The sequence below is a fragment of the Myxocyprinus asiaticus genome, chromosome 3 (assembly GCF_019703515.2).
Source record: "Myxocyprinus asiaticus isolate MX2 ecotype Aquarium Trade chromosome 3, UBuf_Myxa_2, whole genome shotgun sequence".
Taxonomy (NCBI): domain Eukaryota; kingdom Metazoa; phylum Chordata; class Actinopteri; order Cypriniformes; family Catostomidae; genus Myxocyprinus; species Myxocyprinus asiaticus.
In genome coordinates this window covers 25,347,360-25,371,424 of record NC_059346.1, presented here as the reverse complement: position 1 = coordinate 25,371,424, position 24,065 = coordinate 25,347,360, and the positions used below count along the sequence as shown (strand labels likewise).

At 35.7% G+C, this 24,065-nt stretch overlaps 1 protein-coding gene across 3 annotated transcripts in view; it reads right to left on the bottom strand.

The window, feature by feature from the left end:
* Positions 1 to 9,057: 9,057 nt before the first annotated feature.
* The window catches only part of LOC127422028 (sarcoplasmic/endoplasmic reticulum calcium ATPase 3-like), a 113,133-nt gene continuing 98,125 nt past the window's right edge, over positions 9,058 to 24,065 (bottom strand). The window contains exons 17-22 of one of the 3 annotated variants that reach the window (XM_051665362.1): positions 23,573 to 23,658; positions 13,276 to 13,409; positions 12,782 to 12,899; positions 11,884 to 12,001; positions 11,670 to 11,701; positions 9,058 to 11,558 (exon numbers count right to left, since the gene is read on the bottom strand). In XM_051665362.1, coding sequence (XP_051521322.1) covers positions 11,694 to 11,701; positions 11,884 to 12,001; positions 12,782 to 12,899; positions 13,276 to 13,409; positions 23,573 to 23,658 — 464 coding nt within the window. In that variant the 3' untranslated portion in view covers positions 9,058 to 11,558; positions 11,670 to 11,693. The remainder of the gene's footprint in view (positions 11,559 to 11,669; positions 11,702 to 11,883; positions 12,002 to 12,781; positions 12,900 to 13,275; positions 13,410 to 23,572; positions 23,659 to 24,065) is intronic. The other 2 variants (XM_051665371.1, XM_051665354.1) reach the window with 2 other exon arrangements.

Genomic DNA, 24,065 nt, shown 5'->3' with positions numbered 1-24,065 from the left:
AAGAAGTCCCGCCTTAAAGGTAAAAGAGCCAATCATCTTTTAGATACTTGCATAAACTGCTGCCGGTGTCCTCTGTTCTCTAGCTTCTTCAAGACTTTCTGCCTTGTCACTACAAAAGAACTGTAATTTTCTGCATATTTCATTTTATTCTGGAAAAGAGCCGTTCATTCATGTACGAGTGAACCATATGAATGCATTTAACCACTGATCAAACTTCAATTGATTTTAAGGTAGGCAATGTTTTAACTGTGTCAAACATTAACAATGTAGTTTGACATATATGTGGGGATATCTTGTTTATTTGCTACTATTTGTCTAAAACAAACTTTTAAATACCTTAGAAATATACAATGCCAATAGTGTCGGAAATTAACAGGGACTTGGGGCAAAAGTGCCACCGAAATTAACAAAAATATCCCAGAAATTCCAAATATGGAGGCAAAAAATGGCCACGCAATGAGTTCCCGTGTTTTTTAAAATAATATCTGATATAGTTCAAATTACATACATTGCGATCTTCTTTTGACTTTTCACTGAACATTATTTTTTCCCCCCACTGGCCTTGATGATATATAAAGAAGGTATGAGAAATCACAAAACATAATATAAACAAATGCTACAATTTACTTAATAATAATATCTCAATATGTTAAATAACCATAATGTTAATTAAGACTTTATTATTACAACTGTAATACAATAATACATATACAGAACAACAACTTTTAGTGTTTGAATCAATAATATCTCTCATTAAACACTGTGTGAAATGTTTAATTTTGCCTTATTTTATTAAGTTGGCATGTAGGAGTTGATAACAGTTTGCTTAATAATCTCATTCCATATCTGGATAATTGCTGCAATATCACAGAGGATAAATTTCCTCCTCTATGATATTGCATTATATTAGTTTTGTACAGTAGGTTAACTTAATAGCCAAAATACATACATGTATGAGAATAAACCTGAAATAGGAATGTGTTTCAGTCATAATGCACAATATGTAGTTTAGAGATGATTTAGAATGTTACAAATGGATATTTCTCTTTAAATAAATGTTGTATTCTTAAAATGTTCTGTTTGTCCAAGAATCCTCTTGCAGCAATGCAGGTCATTGGCATTTAGAAGCTGCTAGTTTAGGACCTGTGAGGAGTCTGTTTCTCAAACTAGAGACTGTGGTATACTTGTCTTTTTGTTGTGCATCTGGGCCGTCCACTTCCCTCTCTATCCTGGTTAGAGTTCTTTTTTCAAAACAGTAATGCATGGAATAGCCTTCATCCCTCTAAAACAACAGACTTTAGGAGAAAATTGAATTTCAGGAGGAATGTGTTTCTTTTTGCCTATTTTTAAAACCAAAATGTGACTTGCAAGTGTAAAGCAACTTGTAAGAACTCAATACCTCAGCAAATGGGGAAAAACCCCACTGTATTGTGATTTCCGCATGGTAGCGTAACCATTTTCAATTGTTCTTATAATAAGGAAATTTTCTTGAGTACCAAATTAGCACTTGAAAATGCTTTTGTAAGGAATAGGTGACACAGTATATGTTTGCCATCACGGGTAAAGAAAAAACGGAATAAATACCACTTAAAACAATTATTTAAAACAGTAATAATAATTTGCAATTAATGATTTTGACAGTATTTTTGATCAATTTAATGCATCCTTGGAGAAAGGAAGCATCAATTTCTTTCAAGAACAAGAATGTCTTGTGTTCTAAAAATAGAAGCGTATATACTATATATAATATAATTTTCATAAAGTAACTTGTAACATAATTACTTGAGTTGATTTTCAGCAAGTAGTTTTTACTCTTACTTGAGTCATAATATTTCTCAGTACTTCTACTTGTACTCAAGTGAATTATATCTTCAGTAGCAGTACTTTTACTTAAGTAAAATAAATCAGTGCTCTTTCCACCACTGTTAAATAGTGAGATCTATACAGGCATATACATTATTTTTTTAAAAAATGTTTCCACTGTGTAATATACCATAATACTTATCTGTCTTCAGTGGTCTAAAAAAGCAATGTACAGACAATAATGATTACAGTAATATAAGACTACAGGCTAAATATATCTTAAAAGCAGTGTTTAAAGACAAGATGGAACAGATTACGGCAATATCTTTTTTAATTACAGGCTCATTATCAACGGAGAGAAAACAGATTATGCCGCCGAATCACTTACACCATCTCTGAGTGAGCAGGCAAAATGTCAAGGTTATTGTTTTGATGAGATTAGTTAAGTAAGGACTTTTATAGTGTAATACAGTATTATTAGATCTATTTTACATCTCAAGGTGAGACAGAGTTTGGGATATGATTTTTACAAAATATTAGAATGTGCAGTTATTCATACTGAATAAGGTGTTTATGTTCATGCTGATTAGAGAATCATACAGTGTGGAAAAAAAAGATGAAACCAGCATTTAAACAGGCATATTACATAACATAGAGGTCTCGTGCACTGAGATACAATTACTGAGCAAGACAAAAATGAGAAGGAGATAAGAATATAAATACACAATCTGAAAGAGAGAGTGGTGGGCAAGAGAAAAGAGAAAAAAAAAGTGAGAGAAAGAGAAAAAGAGGAACATGTGACAGATTAAAAAAAGGTCCTATTTGAAATGAAGTGTCTTTCGTGTCTTTTTTTTTTTTTTTCTTAAAATGTATTACAATGTGTGTATTGTGTTTGTGTTGTTACACTGCATGTAAAATAACTGCATGTAATTAAATCTTGAAAAATCTTGCAAGATTCACATGCAGTTTCATCCTCTGTGTTTATTTGGAGTCCCGTAGTGACCCTACTCAAATAAAGGATTTTTGCAGGTGGTTCAGTTTACTCAATTAAAATGAACTAAAGCAACACAATTCTTGTAGATTTTGTCACAACTTGATTTCACTGAGTTCTATCTGATTAAATTTGTAAAACTGAAGTTTACTTGATCCATTTGAGTTTGCACTACATGAATACTTAGCATTTATGAAACTGGGCAAGGGATTTCCATTTTCCAGCATGCTTTGCATGGGACTGGATGGGGTGAACAAATATTGAAATTAAGATTTGTTAATATGTAATGTTCTGTTATATTGGTATTTAAAAAGTGTGTCTTTTAGGCTGGAGTTTTTGGGATTCCCATTGCGGTGAAGAGTGGCGATTGTGCTTAGGTTGAGGATTGAATTCCACTTTGAAGTGATGTTTGATTTGAATGTTGCTTAGCTCTATAAGCAGTTGCTATAAAATTGACAATGCAATAGTTTCACTTACACTTGCTCTCCTGGCATATACTAATGATTAATCAACTAAATTAAGTTGGACCAACATAAAAAATTAATTAAATTAAACATTAGTAAATTTAGTTTGATGAACCTAATAAAGTTGAGTTAAAATTACTATAGTACATTGATTTGACCTAATCCAACTAAATTAGTTTGACTGAATGAAATTGCTTGTAAAAACTTTCTCAAATTCAGTTAAGTAAGGGTAATAACTTCATTTTTAACCTTAATGGCAAATGCGAATTACATAGTAATTTTGCTTAAATTTAAATGTAAGTTCATAGTAGTCATATACATCTAATATAAAGTGTGCCCCAAAAAACCTCTCAAAACCAAAGGTAAATGTTACCGAACCAAAATACAGTACAGTATTTACTACTAAATGAGCATGTTACCCATCTATGTAAGATGAGCAAGTATTTTATTCTCAAAACTCTCTAATATAGAAACCTTCCAATCATACCTGAAGAAGAGAATTATGTATTATAAATAATATTAGCAAAATATTTTATCTGTTGACCAAACATGCAGCAGTCAAGAAACAATAATCATATTTACTTGTTTTGTCTTCTGTTCTTTTCTTTATTGATGTGAATGTGAATAATATTTAACATGAGATATATTGTAATAATTGTTTCTTTTCATTTTTTATTGTCATATGTTGTTTTGAATTTTATAATTTCTAATAAACTCCAATATTGCTCTAGAGTGCATTTGCAATTCTGAGTCACACATTTTGCCAGTGATTTGGTCTCGTGAGGAAACTGTTTCTGTGGTCCTAGTGTTTGAAATCTTGGCTCAGCTCTGCTCAGTTAATGCAAATAAGGGCCTGTCATTGACCCTTAAGATATCCTATCTGCTGTTTGGTTACCAGTGGCCTGTTCCAACCTGCCTGAGGGTTCAGTAGGGCCTATTCAAAGAAACACATCAAGCAAGTCAAGTCAAGTCATTTTTATTTGTATAGCACCTTTCACAACATCGTTTCAAAGCAGCTTTACAGAAGATCAGGCATTAACAAAAGATAAAACTGTAATATCTATAATGTCTTAGAGTCATCATTGTGTAGTTTGATAAAATACGATTGTGTATTGTTTAAAAATTAGTAATTAAATAATAATTGTATTTATAACCCCAGTGAGCAAGCTGAAGGCAACTATGGCAAGGAACACAAAACTCCATAAGATGTTAGTTAATGGAGAAAAATAACCTTGGGAGAAACCAGACTCACTGTGGGGTCCAGCTCCCCTCTGGCTAACATCATGAATATAATGCCAATATTACTTATGTATAGTGCAAGTCATGGTTTAAAATTATTAAACTAAGTAAGTGTTAAGGGTCGGTACTGTAAGATTAATAACTAATGTCTTTGAAGTTCATCCTGGATTAACTGCAGAAGTTCACATAGATTGTCTTTTGTTAGTTGGCTGATGAAGGGTTTTGCTGGCAATTAAATGATAGACTATGTATTCCATTATAAGAGTGTAGTCCATCATTAGACCGAGGTGATGCAGACAGAGATCAGTTAGGTGCATCACAGTTCAACCGGCCGGTAATTTCGGTGAGGTCTATCCTAAGTCCAAGGTTCAGGCAATGGCATATGAAGTATCCCATATCTTATGCTTGGAGTTGGCATCAGTTCATCCTCTGAAGTCCGTCGTAATAGACTGAAGTGATGTTTGGCTGGCACCAGCTGCTATTAGTCATTATCACACAGCAACATGTAGCAGTGGAGTCCAACACCAAGCAGGAACAGAGTTGGATCTGGTCGATTCTAGTGACCTCAGGATAGGAGTCCCGAGGTTGAGACAGGGAAACAAATAAAATAATATTAGCATAGATGCCATTCAATTTATTGCAGAGCTATAGATCATGATCATTGTTTCTGGTTCCGGCAGACCTAACTAAAGCAGCCTAATTGTGAGTTGAAGGATAAATTAGGTGTATGCCTGGCTAAATAGAGGAGTCTTTAGTCTAAACTTAAACTGAGTAAGTGAGTGAGTGTGTCTGCATCCCGAACAGTGTTAGGGATACTGTTCCATAATTTGGGGCCAAATATGAAAAGGATCTACCTTCTTTTGTGGATTTTGATATTCTAGGAACTATTAACAGGCCAGAATTTTGTGATCGTAATGAATGTGATGGAATATAGCATGAAGGTAGAAGGTCACTTAAGTACTGTGGAGCTAGACCATTCAAAGCTTTGTATGTTGTTAACAGAATTTTAAAATGAATACAAAATTTAACAGGTAGCCAATGTAACGATGATAAAATGGGGCTAATATGATCATATTTCTTGGTTCTAGTCAGCACTCTGGCTGCTGAATTTTGAACCAATTGAAGTTTATTTATTGATCTTGCTGGATATCCTCCCAGTAATGCATTACAATAATCTAATCTTGAGGTCATGAATGCATGAATTCGTATTTCGGCATCAGCAACAGAGAGCATGTGTCGTAATTTAGCAATATTTCTTAGGTGGAAGAATGCTGTTCTACAAACATTTGTAATTTGATTTTCAAAGGACAGATTGGTATCAAATATAACACCTAAGTTCTTCGCTTTTGATGATGATGTAACAGTATATTCATCAAGAGTCAAATTATATTTTAGCGGCTTATTTTTAGAGGTTTTTGCAATACAACCATTCACATCTACATGTATTATATAATATAATGTACTAATAATACATTGGAACAACAGGAAATAGGAGTTGCCTTAATGATAACTTAGCTTTAACAAATTAAGTTAGTTTTAAATGTAGATTCTAAGAGTTTATAGAGTGGGCCCACACACAGTATTGTTACTATGCAAGGTCATCAAACTGAAATGGTCACTACTTTTAAATATTTGTATTTTAATGACAAATTGTCATTAAAAAGCAGTAAGCTTAAATAAAAATTTGTTTTCTATTTTATGAACAATTTTTGTCTTTCGCTCAATGTTAGACAAAGACTGGTTAATACCACGTTTGCTTATTCTTGACTATTACGACCTCATTGTCTCCATATGCCGGATATGGTTTAACATGGGGCAATAAGGTTCTTTACAAATTGCACAGCCCTTACTTACCACAGCGCATTGTATTCCAAAGTCTGTCGGCCTTCTCCTTCTATATACTGGTACATATTTATTGACAAGACTACTTTAGAAATACCAAAAGAAGACTTATTTATTGATCTGTTTATGATTCATAAATGTGGTGTGTCAGCGGATATGCTTATGCCTGGTCTGAACTGGGTAAAACTGCTCTTCGGTATTTAGCGCCTTTCTCCTGGAACAATTGGCAAACTGTCCTTGAACTTCATGAGATTACTCTATGTGTATTTTAAAAGTTAGTACCACTTAACTGGAATTGTCACAAAAGAACATTTTTTCCTTTCCAACTTGTGTTTATATGTGATTTTATGTATTTTAAATTTAAGTATTTGCTCTCTTGTAGCAGATATCTAAATCTTAAAGGGTTAGTTTACCCAAAAATGAAAATTCTCTAATTTACTCACCCTCATACCATCTAAGATGTGTATGACTTTCTTTCTTCTACTGAACACAAATGAAGGTTTTTAGAAGAATATCTCAGCTCTGTAGGTCCTCACAATGCAACTGAATGGTGATCAGGCCTTTGAAGCTCCAAAAATCATGATTGTGCATAGAGACTGCAATGGCAAGATGTATATGTATATTTTGGTCTGTTTTAACAAAACCCAAAACCAACTGAATTAAACTACTGGTATAGAATAGATGAGTAAATGACGAGAAAATATTTTCATTTTTTGGTGAAGTACCCATTTAATAGCAGCAACCTGGTTAAATAAAAGTTTATTATTTTTAACAATAATAATTACTGTTGAAGCAAAGGTAAACAGGCATACTGCAAGTTATACTGATAAAGGCACAGAGACCTATGAAGTACACTGTAATCTATGCTTCTAATTAAAATATAACATATTTGAAATCACATTATTTGGGAGGTTTAATTAAGCTTCAGCTATTGAAATGCAAAGGTAATGCAAAGTCTCATTTACAACCAAAAATGATTAATTTCCACTAATGTTCAGAGTGCTCACTGACACAAAGGAAACAAAATAGTTTCATTGGTGATTTGGTGAGCTTGGAAAAGTCTTTGAGGCTAAAAGTGAACTCACATCCACATTATCTCCATGGCTGTGCTCTTTCTCACAGCAAGGCTGCATTGTGTGTAGATCTTCTGTGGTTCCTTTTAAACCTGTCTATATGACAGCAGAGAGATCTGCCTTAACCAGCAGTAAAAAAAACCCCACTTATCCATGTCTAGCGTTCAAAATAACATGTTGGTGGTGCCAGTGCAGAATGTTTTGAAGTGATGGTTAAGAAGTGACCTGCCACTGATTAAATATTAGATGGTTCACACAGGTCAGTTTTCTCTTCATTGATCATGAAAAGCCTTCTTGAAGTTGTCAAATAATATGTGGAATTTAGGTAACTAATGCATTCTGCTGTAAAGATGTATTTAAGGTCTTTTCTCTTCCTTTCATAAACACCACAGACAAGATGCCTCGAAATAATCACAGCATAGCCTAGCCAGAGGAAGTCAGTCTATAATATACTTGAGAATATTTGTTTATAATCCCACTGTGCACCTTCAATTGTCTATGCAGATTAGGTAAAGCATATGTAATTGAGAAATGCCACTTCTACTGTGTTACTGCTACCAAGATACTGTATAACAGTGCCACCTGGTGGATGCTAGTGCACATTACACTCACAAACTAACTCAACAGCAGGTATGCAGATAAAGGTATGTAAAAAGCAGGCCATTCCAGCTAAAACAAAGCAGCAAAGGCATATAAATAAATTAGAAGATAAATAATCTTTATTTGACATGTCTTTTTCATTTATATATATAAAATTATGTATCCACAATTAATATTACCAAGGTGTTACAGAGAATTCTCAGTAGTGGGTGCAAAGCTCCAGCCAGTTTGTGCGCAGGCAGAAAGACAGCTGTCCAGTAAGAATGGATCATCTCAGGACACACTGTGCTCTAACTAATGAGATGGGCTTTGGAGTTGTCAGAAGGGAAACTTCACTACAATCTTATGTTTGCTTTCCTTGATTGTCTAACATTTGTGTTGTTTGTTCTTGATTGCCTCTAAAAAATAGCAAAATAAATGTTGTCACTGTCTTAGGCATTACTAAGAGAGCGTTCATAGTGAACAACCAAGATTCAGAATTAAAACATTCAGTATTCGATGAAATTCTCCTTCAACTCAAAATAGTACGGAGGAGAAGCACCAACTTAGGAGTTCAAGAATGTCAAAAAATATTATTCTGATATATTTTTTCAAATATTAATTGAAATAAGAAAAATGATATAGATTCACAAATTGGACATCCAACTTTCTGCATAACACAAAGATATTTCATATCTCTGGAGGCATGGTACCCACACCAAGCTCTTAAAGAGAATGACTTCATCACCCAGCATTGATAACTGGACATCACTCTGTGTAAACCACGCAATGTTTCTTTTCCGGAACAAACAAACCAACAAAAAAATAAAGATAAAAAAAAAAAAAAAAAAATCCTCAGACATTTAAACCCAATTACAGTTGCCAAAAATTATCATTAACTCTTTTCTTTATTTTACAGCTTTTCAACTCAACTAAATTTAAGAGACATAAAAACCCCTGCAACCTTTGAAAACAAACAGTAACAATAATTAAACAACTTCCACTATTCTACAAAAAACTCTTGATCCTCAGTTACTTGAATGCAGAAAAAAATAGTTTCACACTGTTCTCTTTCTGTTGGTGAAGATGTTTAATTTAAGTCATTATTAAAAAAATTAAATATACTGTATAGGTTATTAATTACAGTAACAAGGTTCCATGCAATCAGGTTTTTTCTTTTTTTTCTGTACAGAGTTCAAGAGATCAGTAGTAATTAGCAAGGCTGTACAAGCCCACACTTTCTATTGGTGCAGATGCTAGTGTGTGCTGTAGACATGATAAAAGAAGGGCCTTACTGCCTTGTGTCAATACGCTGACCCTTAAGTTATATGCCAATACATTAGAGAACACAGTGCTGATGTTTAATTGCCATTGCAATAGCTGACGATGCAAGAGCACATGGGACACAGAACTTGACTTTAACTGAGTGCCTGATTTGATTAGCATTTACACATTTGTTACACTAAAATGGAATGGGCTAGAATGGGCTTTCAAAATGGTCTATTTGTGACAGACAGGACAATCACACCATTGTCACAATTTTACAATGAATAGCTTTAAAAAGAATCACAGCTAATAAGCGGACACAGACTCTCCACACAGTAGTTTTTACCATGGCAAGCATAATGACACCAGGCACAGGCATAGTTGGTTTGCCAATTTTTCTGAAAATTGCACACCAGCATTTACCAACAGATCATGAAGGCATATCATACCCTAACAGCAAAACAACCTGGGTTCTTTCAGTTGAATACAATATTATTACTTTATATTAAAAAAGTACCCAAGTTCATCAAGATTGCAAGAAAAGCACTAGCGGTGACAAGTCCTCCCTTAGTGGAAATGCATGTAAATTTCAGGCAAGTATGAAGTGACACTCTCAATGAATGTTCCACTGTGTTAAGTAGAGGACGTTTATGATAATGATATCAACTCAACTAACTGGAAATTTGAAATGAAAAAAAAAAAAAATAAATAAAACTAAGAAGATAAAAGCCATTTGGCATTGGACAGTATTGAGCAAAGATAAAAAAAAAGCATAATAGGTACAGTTTAGGACTGCAGAGCCGAGCTTTATGGTTAAACATACAGGGATACAACCAGACAGGGGCAAGAAAAGTAAGTAAAAGTACATTCAAGTGAGATCTCTTTACTTCGTAATGAGGGTGCATGTGTTTGTGTGTCTTTGTGTAGAAGTGAGTCAGATAATGTAAAACATCAAAGCTGTCCCAACAAGCAATGCTGCAGACCTGGATTACTCTTCACATTAATGAACAAATCCCTTCTTTCTACCTCTCAACTACCCCTCAGAGTCCTCTTTCTCTCTCTCTCCCATTATGTTCAACAACCTGCCACTGTTATCCATTGATATTAATACTTCTGTGGCAGGTTGCACCATGTTTGAGTTAATGTACTTGCAGCACATAGTTTCTAGTGTTAAACCGGAGTTCATTTGAAAAGAAATAGAAGAGGTGAAGAGGAGGAGAACTCTGGGATAGAACAATTTGCCTGCTCTCTTTATAATTTAGGACCATATTACATAAATATGCTTTAATAGCCTCATATCAATTCTAAATACAAAAGTTTAAAGCTAAAATTCATTCCATAGGATTGTCAAGAGCATTTTAATGTTGGCTAATGAAGGTATTGAGTATGGATCAAAATTCTCAGCTTATCAGATCTGATTTAGAATATTTTACAATAGCATGCTGACTATGTCACACCTATTTTAGCCTTGATCTAATAAATGTAGGTTTTTATTCAAGTGCAATATAGAAGCCTTGTGTAAACAGTTATCTAAATGAACCTTATGGCTGAGAGGAGGAACTCTCAGCAATGGTGGTGGCAACCCACTTTGTAGAGGAGATAGAGAGACACAGTAAACACATACGTAACTCGCCGAGAGTGAATGAAGAGAGAATGGAAGAAAAGAGAGGAAGAAAGAAGAGAAAGAGAAACTAGAGCCGACCACTCAAAGAAACTGGCCATTCAGTCCAAACACAAACATCTACACACACATTAGAAGATGCACACAGAGCAAATGCTATCTTTATCCTCATCTTTCTATATCTGTGGCCAAATTATGATTAACTGTCTTGAAGCCCTTCATAAACTCAACCCAAACTTCTAATGTTTAACCCTTTTCTATTCCCTTAAAATGCTCTAATTACTGCCCTACTATGTACAGCAAGTGTGTGAGAGCTAAAAAAAACCCCAGAGCAAAATAAAATAAAAAAAGAAATCTCTAAACAACTTTTGCAGTTTGTCACAACTCTGCTTGACATGAATTAGGCCCATGCACATGCCAACACACATACACACACAATCTCTCTCTTGCTCTCATATAAACACACACACAAACTGTAACAAACTACAAGCCCTGCTTGTTTTTAGTAGTGGCTTGACACTGGAAAAGTGATGACATGGTGTGTGAGGATGTGTGTGTGAAGAGCAGTCTTAAATGCTCAATGGAACAGGTGGGGGATTTGTGTGTGTTCATGTGTGTCTGGAGGAAGTTGTCTTAGAATTTCAGCTGCCGACTCTTCCTGTACCGTTCCTCCTCTTCACCTGCAGAAAGAGAAAAAAAGAGAGGACTGTTATATTGTGTCTCCAGGATATTAAGATAGATTGAAGAGATTGTCATACAGGAATACAGAGACAACAGTTAAAGAAAGGTACCTTTTCAAAAATGAGAGGAGAAAGTTAAACTGCTGGACAAGAAACAGATCAGAAACATACAAACAAAAGAAAATGACAGAGTCAGTATTAGAGCATTAGGAATATTACTGAGACTGAAATAATAGGAATAGTCACATCAATATTGACGACAACAACAGTGACAAAATTTTGGCCAGGCAAAGGGAGGGAAAATGTCTCTGTAAGCAGGTTTTACCTTCTAAATGGTGGCGGGAGATATACTTGAGTGCCTCATCCAATAGGATGACAGGAATTGAGATCTTGAGGACTACGATCCATTGGGACCAGCGTAGTGGAGTTACTTGGAAGATGAGCTGTAGAATGGGAAATTAAAAGAAAGACAAAGAATAAAACAAGCTTGTGAAAATAAAATAAAATAAAGAGTTAACATTAGTGTAAAAAATGAGTGAGCAAGAACAGTTTAACATCTAACTGGTTCACAACTGTTGCTACACATTAAACTGTTCTAAATCTGCACATCTTCATTTTACAGGGATATTAATCTCAGTCAACATTCACTTTCATTGCATCTTTATTTTTTCCCCAAACACTGAAAGTGAATGATAACTCTTCCATTAAAAAGAAAGTCATACAGGTTTGGAACAACATGAGACTTAGTAAATGTTGACAGAGTTTTGCTTTTTGGTGAACTATCCCTATAAGCGTGACGCAGTTATTACATAATCGCCTGATCACAATTATGTGATCTAATCACGATTATTTGAGATAACTATTTAGATTAGATATTAACATTTAGAATATTAGTATTCATGTAATTCTACCCCTGTGCAATATTGACAAAGTCTTAAAGGGCAGCATACATTTCATTGATGTTCAATGTGAATACATAACTTTTTTTTAAAATCAGTATTAAGCTTCCACTGTAACTGACATGAAAAAAAATAGACAATTATATTGTTAATTTCAATTATTTGTGTCAATTACTGTAAATGCCAGGAAAATTCAATGTTTGTGACAGTCCTATTGAGGTTTATTCCAATTGGTGATGATAATGCACAGTCCATTTGTGACAACTCACTCTACAGAGAGTGCGAAAGAGACAAGGACAGACGTTTTCTATGAATTCCACTCACTGGTAGAGGCTCCACATACAGGATGAGGAAGTGTAGAGACAGTGAGAGGATTATGGCCCCCAGTAGCCATATATTCACCCAGGGTGGCATCCTCAACAGAGACTGATTCTCTGACAGGCTGAACAAGAAAGGAATTAGGCTCAGTCAGTGGCTTTGCAGCTAAAATGACTGATTTTATCAATTTTATAAGTCGTTATTTAGCTGCTACTTATATTAGAAAGAAACTTACAGTATACATATTACGGAAGAAAGATCTATGAAATTCTACTTCCAACCTTCACATTTTATTAAATAATCTCATGCTGCAACAACTTAATCTCTATATTTGGGTCTATTATGTTTAAGTGCTTTTGCAGAAGAAAAAAAAGCTCTACAGAGCTCATTAAAAAATCTTAAAGTTATTTTAATGAAACAACAGTTACACATATTCAAAATACATAAACTCTTATGATGCACCATTGAGGCAGTGCTATCACCATGGCAGCAGAGCCTACCTGTTAAGAGAGTTGAACATCTCTATGGTAACAAGCACAGAGAGAGCCATGGTGGTGGGGTAGCGTGACTCAAAGACCTCACAGTTAATGTCCTTGAACATGGGGTTCTCATCTGTACATTGCATGAAGTGGCGCTACAGAATAGAGAAAAGACAGTTCATGTTTCTAGAGTCAAAGCAGAAGGATAGTATTTTTAAAAGGAATTTAACTTTTATAACAACAAATTAGAAGTCAACTTGTGGTACCCGTAGATTTAATATGTAATGGGACTAAATGTCTGATTCAATTTCTTTCAAATTGATTCACTTCAGATGCAATATAGATTCAGTGATTCTTTTAAGTCACCACTCAAAAGTGTTCACAGAACTCCTTGTTATACACCAGATTTAAGTAGAGAAGGTCACTGTTGAAATCTTTGTCAGTGAACAACACACTGTTTATGGATAGTTTCAATGGTTCAATATTCAAGCAATAAAGTTTTCATTTAATTTTCCAACTTAAAGGGTTTTTTCACCCAACAATGAAAATTCAGTCATGGTTTACTCACCCCTGTGTTGTTATAATCCCATATGACTTTCTTTCTTTTTCTTAACACAAAGGGAGGAATTGTGAAAAAAATGTTGTGCTCAGTGAAGTCATACAATGGCAGTTTATGGTGACTACCTCTTCAAGCTTCATAATGGACTTAATGGAAAATTCGCTCATTATTCACTTACCTTGATGCCATCCCCGATGTGTATGACTGTCTTTATTCAGCATAACACAAATGAAGATTTTTTTAGAAGACAGAGCTCTGTCAGGTCCTTATAATAGAAGTACACATGTGCCAGCACTTTTACAGTCCAAAAGTCATATTTAGGCAGCATAAAAGTAATCCACACTCCAGTCGATCAATGAATGTCTTCTGAAGCAAATTGATACGTTTGTGTAAAAAATATATTGATAATTAAATGTTATTAACTTTTAAAAAACACTTCCATCAGCTGACGCAAAACGTGACGTAAGCGTGTCAGCGAGCTCACACGAGAATTCGGAGGCTGCGCTTATTTACAACAGAAAAACAAACGTCACCCGAGAGTTCGGCCATTTCAAACTACATCAGAGCCCTGGATGGAAGAGCCTATTTAAAGTTAAAATTGTTTTAATTATCAACTTGTTTCTTAATTAAACCTATCAATTAGCTTCAGAAGACATTCATTGATCAACTGGAGTAGCATGGATTACTTTATTGCTGCCTAAATATGACTTATGGACCATCAAAGTGCTGGCATCCTGACAGAGCTCTATCTTCTTCTAAAAATCTTCATTTGTGTTCATTTTGACAGTCATACAAATCTGGGATGGCATCAGGGTAAGTGAATAATGAGAGAATTTTCAATTTTCGGTGAACTGTCCCTTTAAAAGTATAATTCAGAAGTCTAATAAATTATTGTATGCTATTATATGATAAGGTTTGGTGAGTAACAAATCAAAATCTAATATATTATTTAGTGAAAATGCTCACCGACCGTTCATTCTGTGCACGTTCATGAGAGTGCAAGAGAGCAGTAGTTTGCGCAGCCCCCACTCGCGAGATGGGGCGTTCAAATGAGAATCGTCTTTGTTTCACATTATGGGACCACCAGCGATATTAAAAACAGAAAACACAACACAGCTGCACACAAACCAGGGAACAGAACTAGATATGTCTGAAACAGTTAGAAGTCGACGAGAAGATGCATTTCTATGCCCAGCCTTATTTGTGTGAACCGGAGTACTTGGAAATCAAATAGAGAGATGGAAAAGGCTAATGCAACCACACATGAATACTCAGAAGGTACAGTCAGACAGAGAGTACAGGAGACCACAGTGTTTTGGAGGTTTTGCTTACTAAAAGTAAACTGGAAGAAACTGAGAGAATGTCAGTCATGTCCTCTCTATTATGAACCGGTATGTGTGTGGCAAAACTCTGACTGAAGACAGCGAGACCTCAGCGAAACATTTGGTAGGTGTGACACCCTCAGCCAAAATAAAGTTGCTTTTAGCCGAATAGTGAGATACTGGCTTCAATATACTGTATGAGAAAGATTTTGGACTGGTGTCAGTTCACAGCAGACGAGACTCACTGCGCAACGCCACAAAAAGAAACCAAGCAATCAACAGAATGTCCCGTCGTTTATCGCGGCTGGTTAGGACAAAAACTTTGATTAACACAGAAAAGATACCTTTTATCTCATGTCGTTTAGCATCTGGTTAGGTTACAGTGTGACTGTGGCTGCCTTTAGGCTCTCCCATCTTTTTGTTTGATTTTCGAGTACTCTAGTTCACACAAATAAGGCAGGGCATAGAAATGCATCTTCTTGTTGACTTCAAACATTTCAGACATGTTTAGTAAATTCTGTTCTCTGGATTGTGTGCAGATGTGTTGTGTTTTCTGTTGTTAATATCGCTGATGGTCCAGTTGAAGCAAAACAAAGTGGTTTCTCGCTTGAACGCCCCATCTATCAAGTGGGGGCTGCACGAACCGGTTCTCTAGTGCACTCTCGTGAACGCGCACAAGAGATCAATGGTCGGTTAGCATTTTCACTAAATAATACATTCAATTTCGGGTTGTTTCTCACCAAACCTTAGCATATGCCTTCAGAATAAGGCGTGAGTCACATACCAGGGCTCCAGACTAAAAAAATGACGTAGGAGCCATTGGCTCCTAAACTGAAACATTAAGGAGCAAAATGGCTGTTTTTAGTCGCCAAATCACAGAATTGCTCGATTTAGATTGCTGTTCAGAAACAAGCTGAAGAAAAGGAAGACAGCTGATAACCCATTAATCAGAGGTTTAATAAACAGAATATATTGTTGAGAAGATAAGTTTGCATTCCCTTTTGTCTCAAATGTTCACACCCCTTTTGTAATTTATTATGAGTATTAAAAATATAACAGATAAAAGTTTTTTTTTTTTATTTAGTACTGCCCTTCAGAATCTACATTACAGATAATTACATAAAGTATAATATGCATATAGTAGTTTGTTGTCTTCTTTAGCATCAATAAATGTTTGTGTAATAGTTCTGTACAAGTCCCTCAATTGTCCTAAGTGTCAAAAGCTTGATCTCATATATATGTTTAAATAAATATACAGTACTGTGCAGAAGTCTGGGCGCATTATTTTTTTCACAAAAACATGTGTCTTAAAACAGTTATTTTATATATTCTGCCTTTAGTTTATCAGTATGAAATATCAATTTTACATTTCAACATTGCCTTTGCAAATAGAACTGAATTGAAGAAGAACAAGAAGTCCTACAACAGATGTTATGGCCCCCACAGAGCCCGGATCTCAACATCGAGTCAGTCTGGGATTACATGAAGAGACAGAAACAATTGAGACAGCCAAATACAGGTGCATCTCAATAAATTAGAATGTCGTGGAAAAGTTCATTTATTTCAGTAATTCAACTCAAATTGTGAAACTCGTGTATTAAATAAATTAAATGCACACAGACTGAAGTAGTTTAAGTCTTTGGTTCTTTTAATTGTGACGATTTTGGCTCACATTTAACAAAAACCCACCAATTCACTATCTCAAAAAATTAGAATACATCATAAGACCAATAAAAAAACATTTTTGTGAATTGTTGGCCTTCTGGAAAGTATGTTCATTTACTGTATATGTACTCAATACTTGGTAGGGGCTCCTTTTGCTTTAATTACTGCCTCAATTCGGCGTGGCATGGATGTGATCAGTTTGTGGCACTGCTGAGGTGGTATGGAAGCCCAGGTTTCTTTGACAGTGGCCTTCAGCTCATCTGCATTTTTTGGTCTCTTGTTTCTCATTTTCCTCTTGACAATACCCCATAGATTTTCTATGGGGTTCAGGTCTGGTGAGTTTGCTGGCCAGTCAAGCACACCAACACCATGGTCATTTAACCAACTTTTGGTGCTTTTGGCAGTGTGGGCAGGTGCCAAATCCTGCTGGAAAATGAAATCAGCATCTTTAAAAAGCTGGTCAGCAGAAGGAAGCATGAAGTGATCCAAAATTTCTTGGTAAACGGGTGCAGTGACTTTGGTTTTCAAAAAACACAATGGACCAACACCAGCAGATGACATTGCACCCCAAATCATCACAGACTGTGGAAACTTAACACTGGACTTCAAGCAACTTGGGCTATGAGCTTCTCCACCCTTCCTCCAGACTCTAGGACCTTGGTTTCCAAATGAAATACAAAACTTGCTCTCATCTGAAAAGAGGACTTTGGACCACTGGGCAACAGTCCAGTTCTTCTTCTCCTTAGCCCAGGTAAGACGCCTCTGACGTTGTCTGTGGTTCAGGAGTGGCTTAACAAGAGGAATACGACAACTGTAGCCAAACTCCTTGACATGTCTGTGTGTGGTGGCTCTTGATGCCTTGACCCCAGCCTCAGTACATTCCTTGTGGAGTTCACCCAAATTCTTGAATCGATTTTGCTTGACAATCATAAGGCTGCGGTTCTCTCGGTTGGTTGTGCATCTTTTTCTTCCACACTTTTTCCTTCCACTCAACTTTCTGTTAACATGCTTGGATACAGCACTCTGTGAACAGCCAGCTTCTTTGGCAATGAATGTTTGTGGCTTACCCTCCTTGTGAAGGGTGTCAATGATTGTCTTCTGGACAACTGTCAGATCAGCAGTCTTCCCCATGATTGTGTAGCTTAGTGAACCAAACTGAGAGACCATTTTGAAGGCTCAGGAAACCTTTGCAAGTGTTTTGAGTTGATTAGCTGATTGGCATGTCACCATATTCTAATTTTTTGAGATAGTGAATTGGTGGGTTTTTGTTAAATGTGAGCCAAAATCATCACAATTAAAAGAACCAAAGACTTAAACTACTTCAGTCTGTGTGCATTGAATTTATTTAATACACAAGTTTCACAATTTGAGTTGAATTACTGAAATAAATGAACTTTTCCACGACATTCTAATTTATTGAGATGCACCTGTAGATAGCAATTCTCCAAGACGCTTGGAACATCCTATCTGCCAACAACCATGAAAAACTGTGTCCAGGTGTACATAGGAGAACCGGTGCTTTATTAAAGGCAAAGGTTGTCACACCAAATATTGATTTAGCTATTTTTTTATGTTGACTGGACTTTTTATGATGTTAATTGATAAATGAAAACTGTTTATGGCATTATTTTTGAAGACATCCTCATTATGCAACATTTTTTACAAGTGCCTAAAACTTTTTTGCACAGTACTGTATATATATACACTACTGGTCAAAAGTTTTGAAACACTTGACTGAAATGTTTCTCATGATCTTAAAAATCGTATGATTTTAAGGCGTATGATTAAAAGTTTTAAATTTGTTTTGTAGATAATAATATAATTGTGCCAACATATTAATTTATTTCATTATAAAACTAAAATGTAATTAAAAAAAAAAAAAAGTTTCTGAAATTGATGACTTGGACCAAATGATAAAGAAAAGCAGCCAATAAGTGCCCAACATAGATGGGAACTCCTTCAATACTGTTTAAAAAGCATCCCAGGGTGTCACCTCAAGAAGTTGGTTGAGAAAATGTCAAGAGTACATGTCTGCAAATTCTAGGTAAAGGGTGGCTACTTTGAAGATGCTAAAATATAACACAGTTTTGATTTATTTGTTTAGTCACAACATAATTCCCATAGTTCTATTGATGTTATTCCATAGTTTTGATGACTTTACTATTATTCTAAAATGTGAAAAAAAAAAGAAAAAGAAAATTATAATAAAGAATGAGTAAGTATTTAAAAACTTTTGACTGGTAGTGTATATAAACAAACACATTATATATATATAAATTTAAAAAATATATATAATATAAACATATATAATTATGTTTCTTTTTTAAATATTGCTTTTTTCTTTACGGATACCAGATGGCCCAGACACAGAGACTACGAATTGAAAGAAATTCCAGATGCAGCTTATTGTGCTACTCCAATCCCAATCAATAATTAACAGAAGGAGAAAAAAAGTGGTACACAATACAGGACTTTTAATTATAAAGAAGCCCGAAATACACTTTGGACTCTTATTTTGAAATGTCTGCACACCCAGATGTGAGGACACTGACGGCTGATTCGCTGAGAAAGTGTATCTGATTCAAACTGCTAACCTGAGCGCCTGAATTCAAACCCTCAGTTCTTTTTGGGTGATTCATGAAAAAGAACAGGTTCAAAAGAGTCGTTTGTTCACAACTCTCTCGCACTGGGTTTGTTGTGTGCGGTGCAGCGAGCTCGTCATCGCAACAGAACGGGTGAAAAGCGGCGCGAGACACACTGATGGTGTGCACTCTATAGATGTATTCAGTAACTCACAAGATGATATCTGACGAAACCGCATATGAACGCACACAACCCGACTGTCGCCAATGGCAACTAGATGTTAAATTATTGTCGCAATCAATTATTTTTGGTCGCATTTGCAACCGTTTTAGTTGCAGTCTGGAGCCCTGCATACAATAATTTATTAGACTTCTGAATTATACTTTTGCATCCTTTATGAAGCTTGAAGTGGTTGTCACCATAAACTGCCATGGTATGACATCACTGAGGGCAAAATATTTCACAATTTCTCCCTTTGTGTTAATAAAAAGAAAGAAAGTCATAAGGGGTTATAAAAACACAGGGTAAACAAAGACTGAATTTTCTTTTTGGGTGAACTGTCCCTTTAAATATTTGACAACAAAGACAAATTTGGCATTTAAATGTAAACATGAGAAGCAGTCATCTGTGGTTCGAGACATAATTTATAGTGCTTAATGAAAAAAATGCAGCCTACAGTAAAAAGACCTACAGTACGTCACATGTCATTTTTTCGTTTACTTTCTTAGATGACATTATTGAGAAAAGAAAACAGCTTGGTAAAAATAATAAAACACTCAAGCACAGGTGTAAGCACAGCAAAGCAGATCTTAAAATTTGACCATGATTTCATTAATTTTTTTTCCTCCACCTTTTCTCCCCAATTTGGAATGCCCAATTCCCAATGCACTCTAAGTCCTCATGGTGGCATAGTGACTTACCTCAATCCAGGTGGCGGAGGACGAATCTCAGTTGCCTCCGCATCTGAGACCGTCAACCCGCGCATCTTATCATATGGCTTGTTGAGCGCATTAATGCAGAGACATAGCGCGTGTGGAGGCTTCACGCCATCCACCGCGGCATCCATGCACAACTTACCATGCACCCCACCGAGAGCGAACCACATTATAGCAATCACGAGGAGGTTACCCCATGTGACTCTACCCTCCCTAGCAACCAGGCCAATTTGGTTGCTAAGGAGACCTGGCTGGAGTCACTCAGCACGCCCTGGGATTCAAACTCGCGACTCCAGGGGTGGTAGTCAGCGTCCCCCCATGATTTCATTCATAATAAAACAAAGGTTTCACCTCATAATATCTGATCTAATATATTGAGTATATCAGATGCAAGAGCAATAACACAGGAAATCACTTGACCCACTGATAGGGGACATTATGGCCTCTGAGGGAGTGATCTGATATGTGAAAGAGCAGCTATGTAAATCATCCAGTGAAATCTGAACTCCCCGACACTGAACAGCTGTGTATTATTTTAAAATAATCAGAATGCTATATTCAGGATGATGATTTAATTTTGTAGTTGCATCAGTCCTTGGTGGTGCTTTTTATAACAGTATTTAAAACAGTTGCTCTTTATTTCAAGGCAACCTCTGAAAGAAAACACCATCAATATTTGGGAGTTTTTTAACTTTATAATGCAGCTACAATACATCTTGTGAACTCTGGTTGATGTGATGTTGAAGGATGAAATAGAAGTATTAAAATGGCTGCAAGCAGCAATGATGGGCCCAAGCACAACTGGTCCATTTCTACCTGGTGGCTTTCGGAAAACAATGTAACACATGCATTTGGCATTTGACATTATTCTGTAAATATAAGATGACTATTTTTAAGTCTGTTGTAAGAGCCACACTTCCTGCTGCCAGGTGGTGATGCTATGACCATGACCCAAAATAGTCAAATCCATGTGATCAGCCCCCATCACCAAACATACATCTCAATTTTGATCTAAATCACACATTGCACACAGAAGATATGAGACACTTCCTGTTTCACATTTTGAGCCATAAATGTATTGCTTCACCATGGTGACACTGTTCAAAATATCAAAAATCAGTTTGCAATTTAGCATCTACAATGTCTTAGCATGATGTTGCACAAATTTGGTGCCAATCACATGAATCCCCTAGGAGAAGTATTTAAAAGTTCAGAGCTTTCGAATTTCAGAAAATCCAATCCAATTTTAAGCATGCTAAGTGCCTCAAAAACACCCAAATATAGGAAGAAATGAATAATAACAATTAATGTGTGGCCATGGCAACCGTATTTAAGATATCAAATATTCCTTTACAATTTTACATCAGCAGTGTCTCGACATTATTCTAAAGATTTTTGAAGCAATTCATGTGAACACAAGAGGGATATTTCAAAGTCTGTTAAAAGTGCCATACTCCTGCTGCCAGTTGGTGGCGTTATGACTGTGAACCATAATAGCCACATCAATGTGATCAGCCCTCATTACCAAACATACAGCTGAATTTTCATAAAAATCACACAATACACACAGAAGATATAAGGCACTTCCTGTTTTCCACTTTTCACCATAAATGTATTGCTTCGCCATGGCGACACCTTTCAAAATATCAAAAATCCATTTGCAATTTAGCATCTACAATGTCTTGACATGATGTTGCACAAATTTGGTGCCAGTCACATGAATCGCCTAGGAGGAGTATTTAAAAGTTCAGAGCCTGCGATTTTAAGAAAATCCAAAATGGCCGACTTCCTGTTGGGCGGAGCTAATGACTGAGAGTATGAAAGTTGTTCGGCAATATGAGAACTATACATGTACCAATTTTGGTGACTGTAGGTGAAAATGGGGGTGCTACAGAGCCTCACATACATGCTCATTTTCAATGGGGCCCTACAGAGCACCCCTGCATGCCCCCCTGCAAATCTGCCCAGCCCTAATGGCCGACGACTCTGATGTGTGTGCAAAATATCACAAGTTTTCATGCATGTTAAGTATGAGTTTTTAAGTACTTATCTTGTTGTCACAATGTAATCAGTTACATTGCCACAACGAAAGTTTAGTCATCAAATTACGGTGCAGTTAGGAAATGGCCACGTATTCTGGCTAGCTGGGATTACAAAATGACTGAAATTGCTGCGGATTTTCTCAAATTTTGCATGCAATTTGCTGCATTTTTTGGGGTTGTTTTGCAGTAAAAACTCACAAATCATCATTATATACATCTGTAATTGTGTTAATTACATTGTAACTGCAATTAAATGTAAATACTTTAGTGTGTAATAACTGAATATGCAGTCAGCATCCAAAAAAAATAAAAAATAAAATACACACAAAAATACCATACATTTAGGTGAAACCTGTGGGTACTGGAAGACGCTTAATTAATATTGTATAAACATTTTCTGCCTCAGAGAATGCAAGAAAACGTATCTAAGGTTAAAAAAGACGTACAATAAATCTGTAAACTAAAAACACAAATGAGGATTCAATAATTAGGCATGTTGCCATTACTACATTGTCTGAGATTTAAATATGGCCATATACGAACAAATACAATTAGAGTTCATATCAATCCTTAGAAGAACATTAGGGCCTTTCAGTGCTTGGGCCATAATAATAATATAATCCTTCAAAGAACAAAAGGGTCTCCGTATTTTCAGTGCTTGGGCCCTAATAATAATAATCCTTAGAAGAAAAATTGGACCTCTGCACTTTCAGTGCTTGGGCCCTAATAATATAAATCCTTAGAAGAACAATAGGTCCTCTGCACTTTCAGTGCTTAGGCCCTAAATAATAATAATAATAATCCATAGAAGAACAATAGGTCCTCCACACTTTCAGTGCTTGGGCCATAATAATAATAATAATAATAATCCTTCAAAGAACAAAAGGGTCTCCGTATTTTCAGTGCTTGGGCCCTAATAATAATAATCCTTAGAAGAAAAATTGGACCTCTGCACTTTCAGTGCTTGGGCCCTAATAATATAAATCCTTAGAAGAACAATAGGTCCTCTGCACTTTCAGTGCTTAAGCCCTAAATAATAATAATAATAATAATCCACAGAAGAACAATAGGGCCTCCGTACTTGGGCCCTAAATAATAATAATAATAATAATAATAATTCTTAGAACAATACGGTCTCCGCACTTTCAGTGCTTGGGCCCTAAATATATGCTGGCAGCAATCATAAGCATAATGTGTATGGTCTCAACTCACCAGCTGATAAAAAGACACCTGTGGCCCCTCCTCATCAAACAAATACCACCAGGTGGCAGCACTGACAGTTCCTAGACCCACATATCCTACAAAAACAAGATATCATTCCAGTGAGGCTTAATGCTTCACAGAGGTGACTGAAGTATTGCTTGTAGTTTTTAAGGTAGATTTATAAATGCTCTAATGTTGCAAAATACTATTATTACAGTCAATTACAATAATCAGGGTTATTACACTTTTTGACCATACATTTCCACAACTTTTCCATGATCTTTTCAGTTATTTGTGATTACAGGATAAGGATTTTTAATTAAGTTTTTTAATTAATTTAAGTTTTAATCAAGTTATTAAACTAAGACCGATTTACAAATGAATCATTTAGAATGATCTGTAAATCAGTTTGACCATTTTATTCAAAGGAACGATTCATTCACAAATCGGAAATCACTGTTGTTCGCAAGCAAGTTTTACTCTACACATGAGCAATATCTAG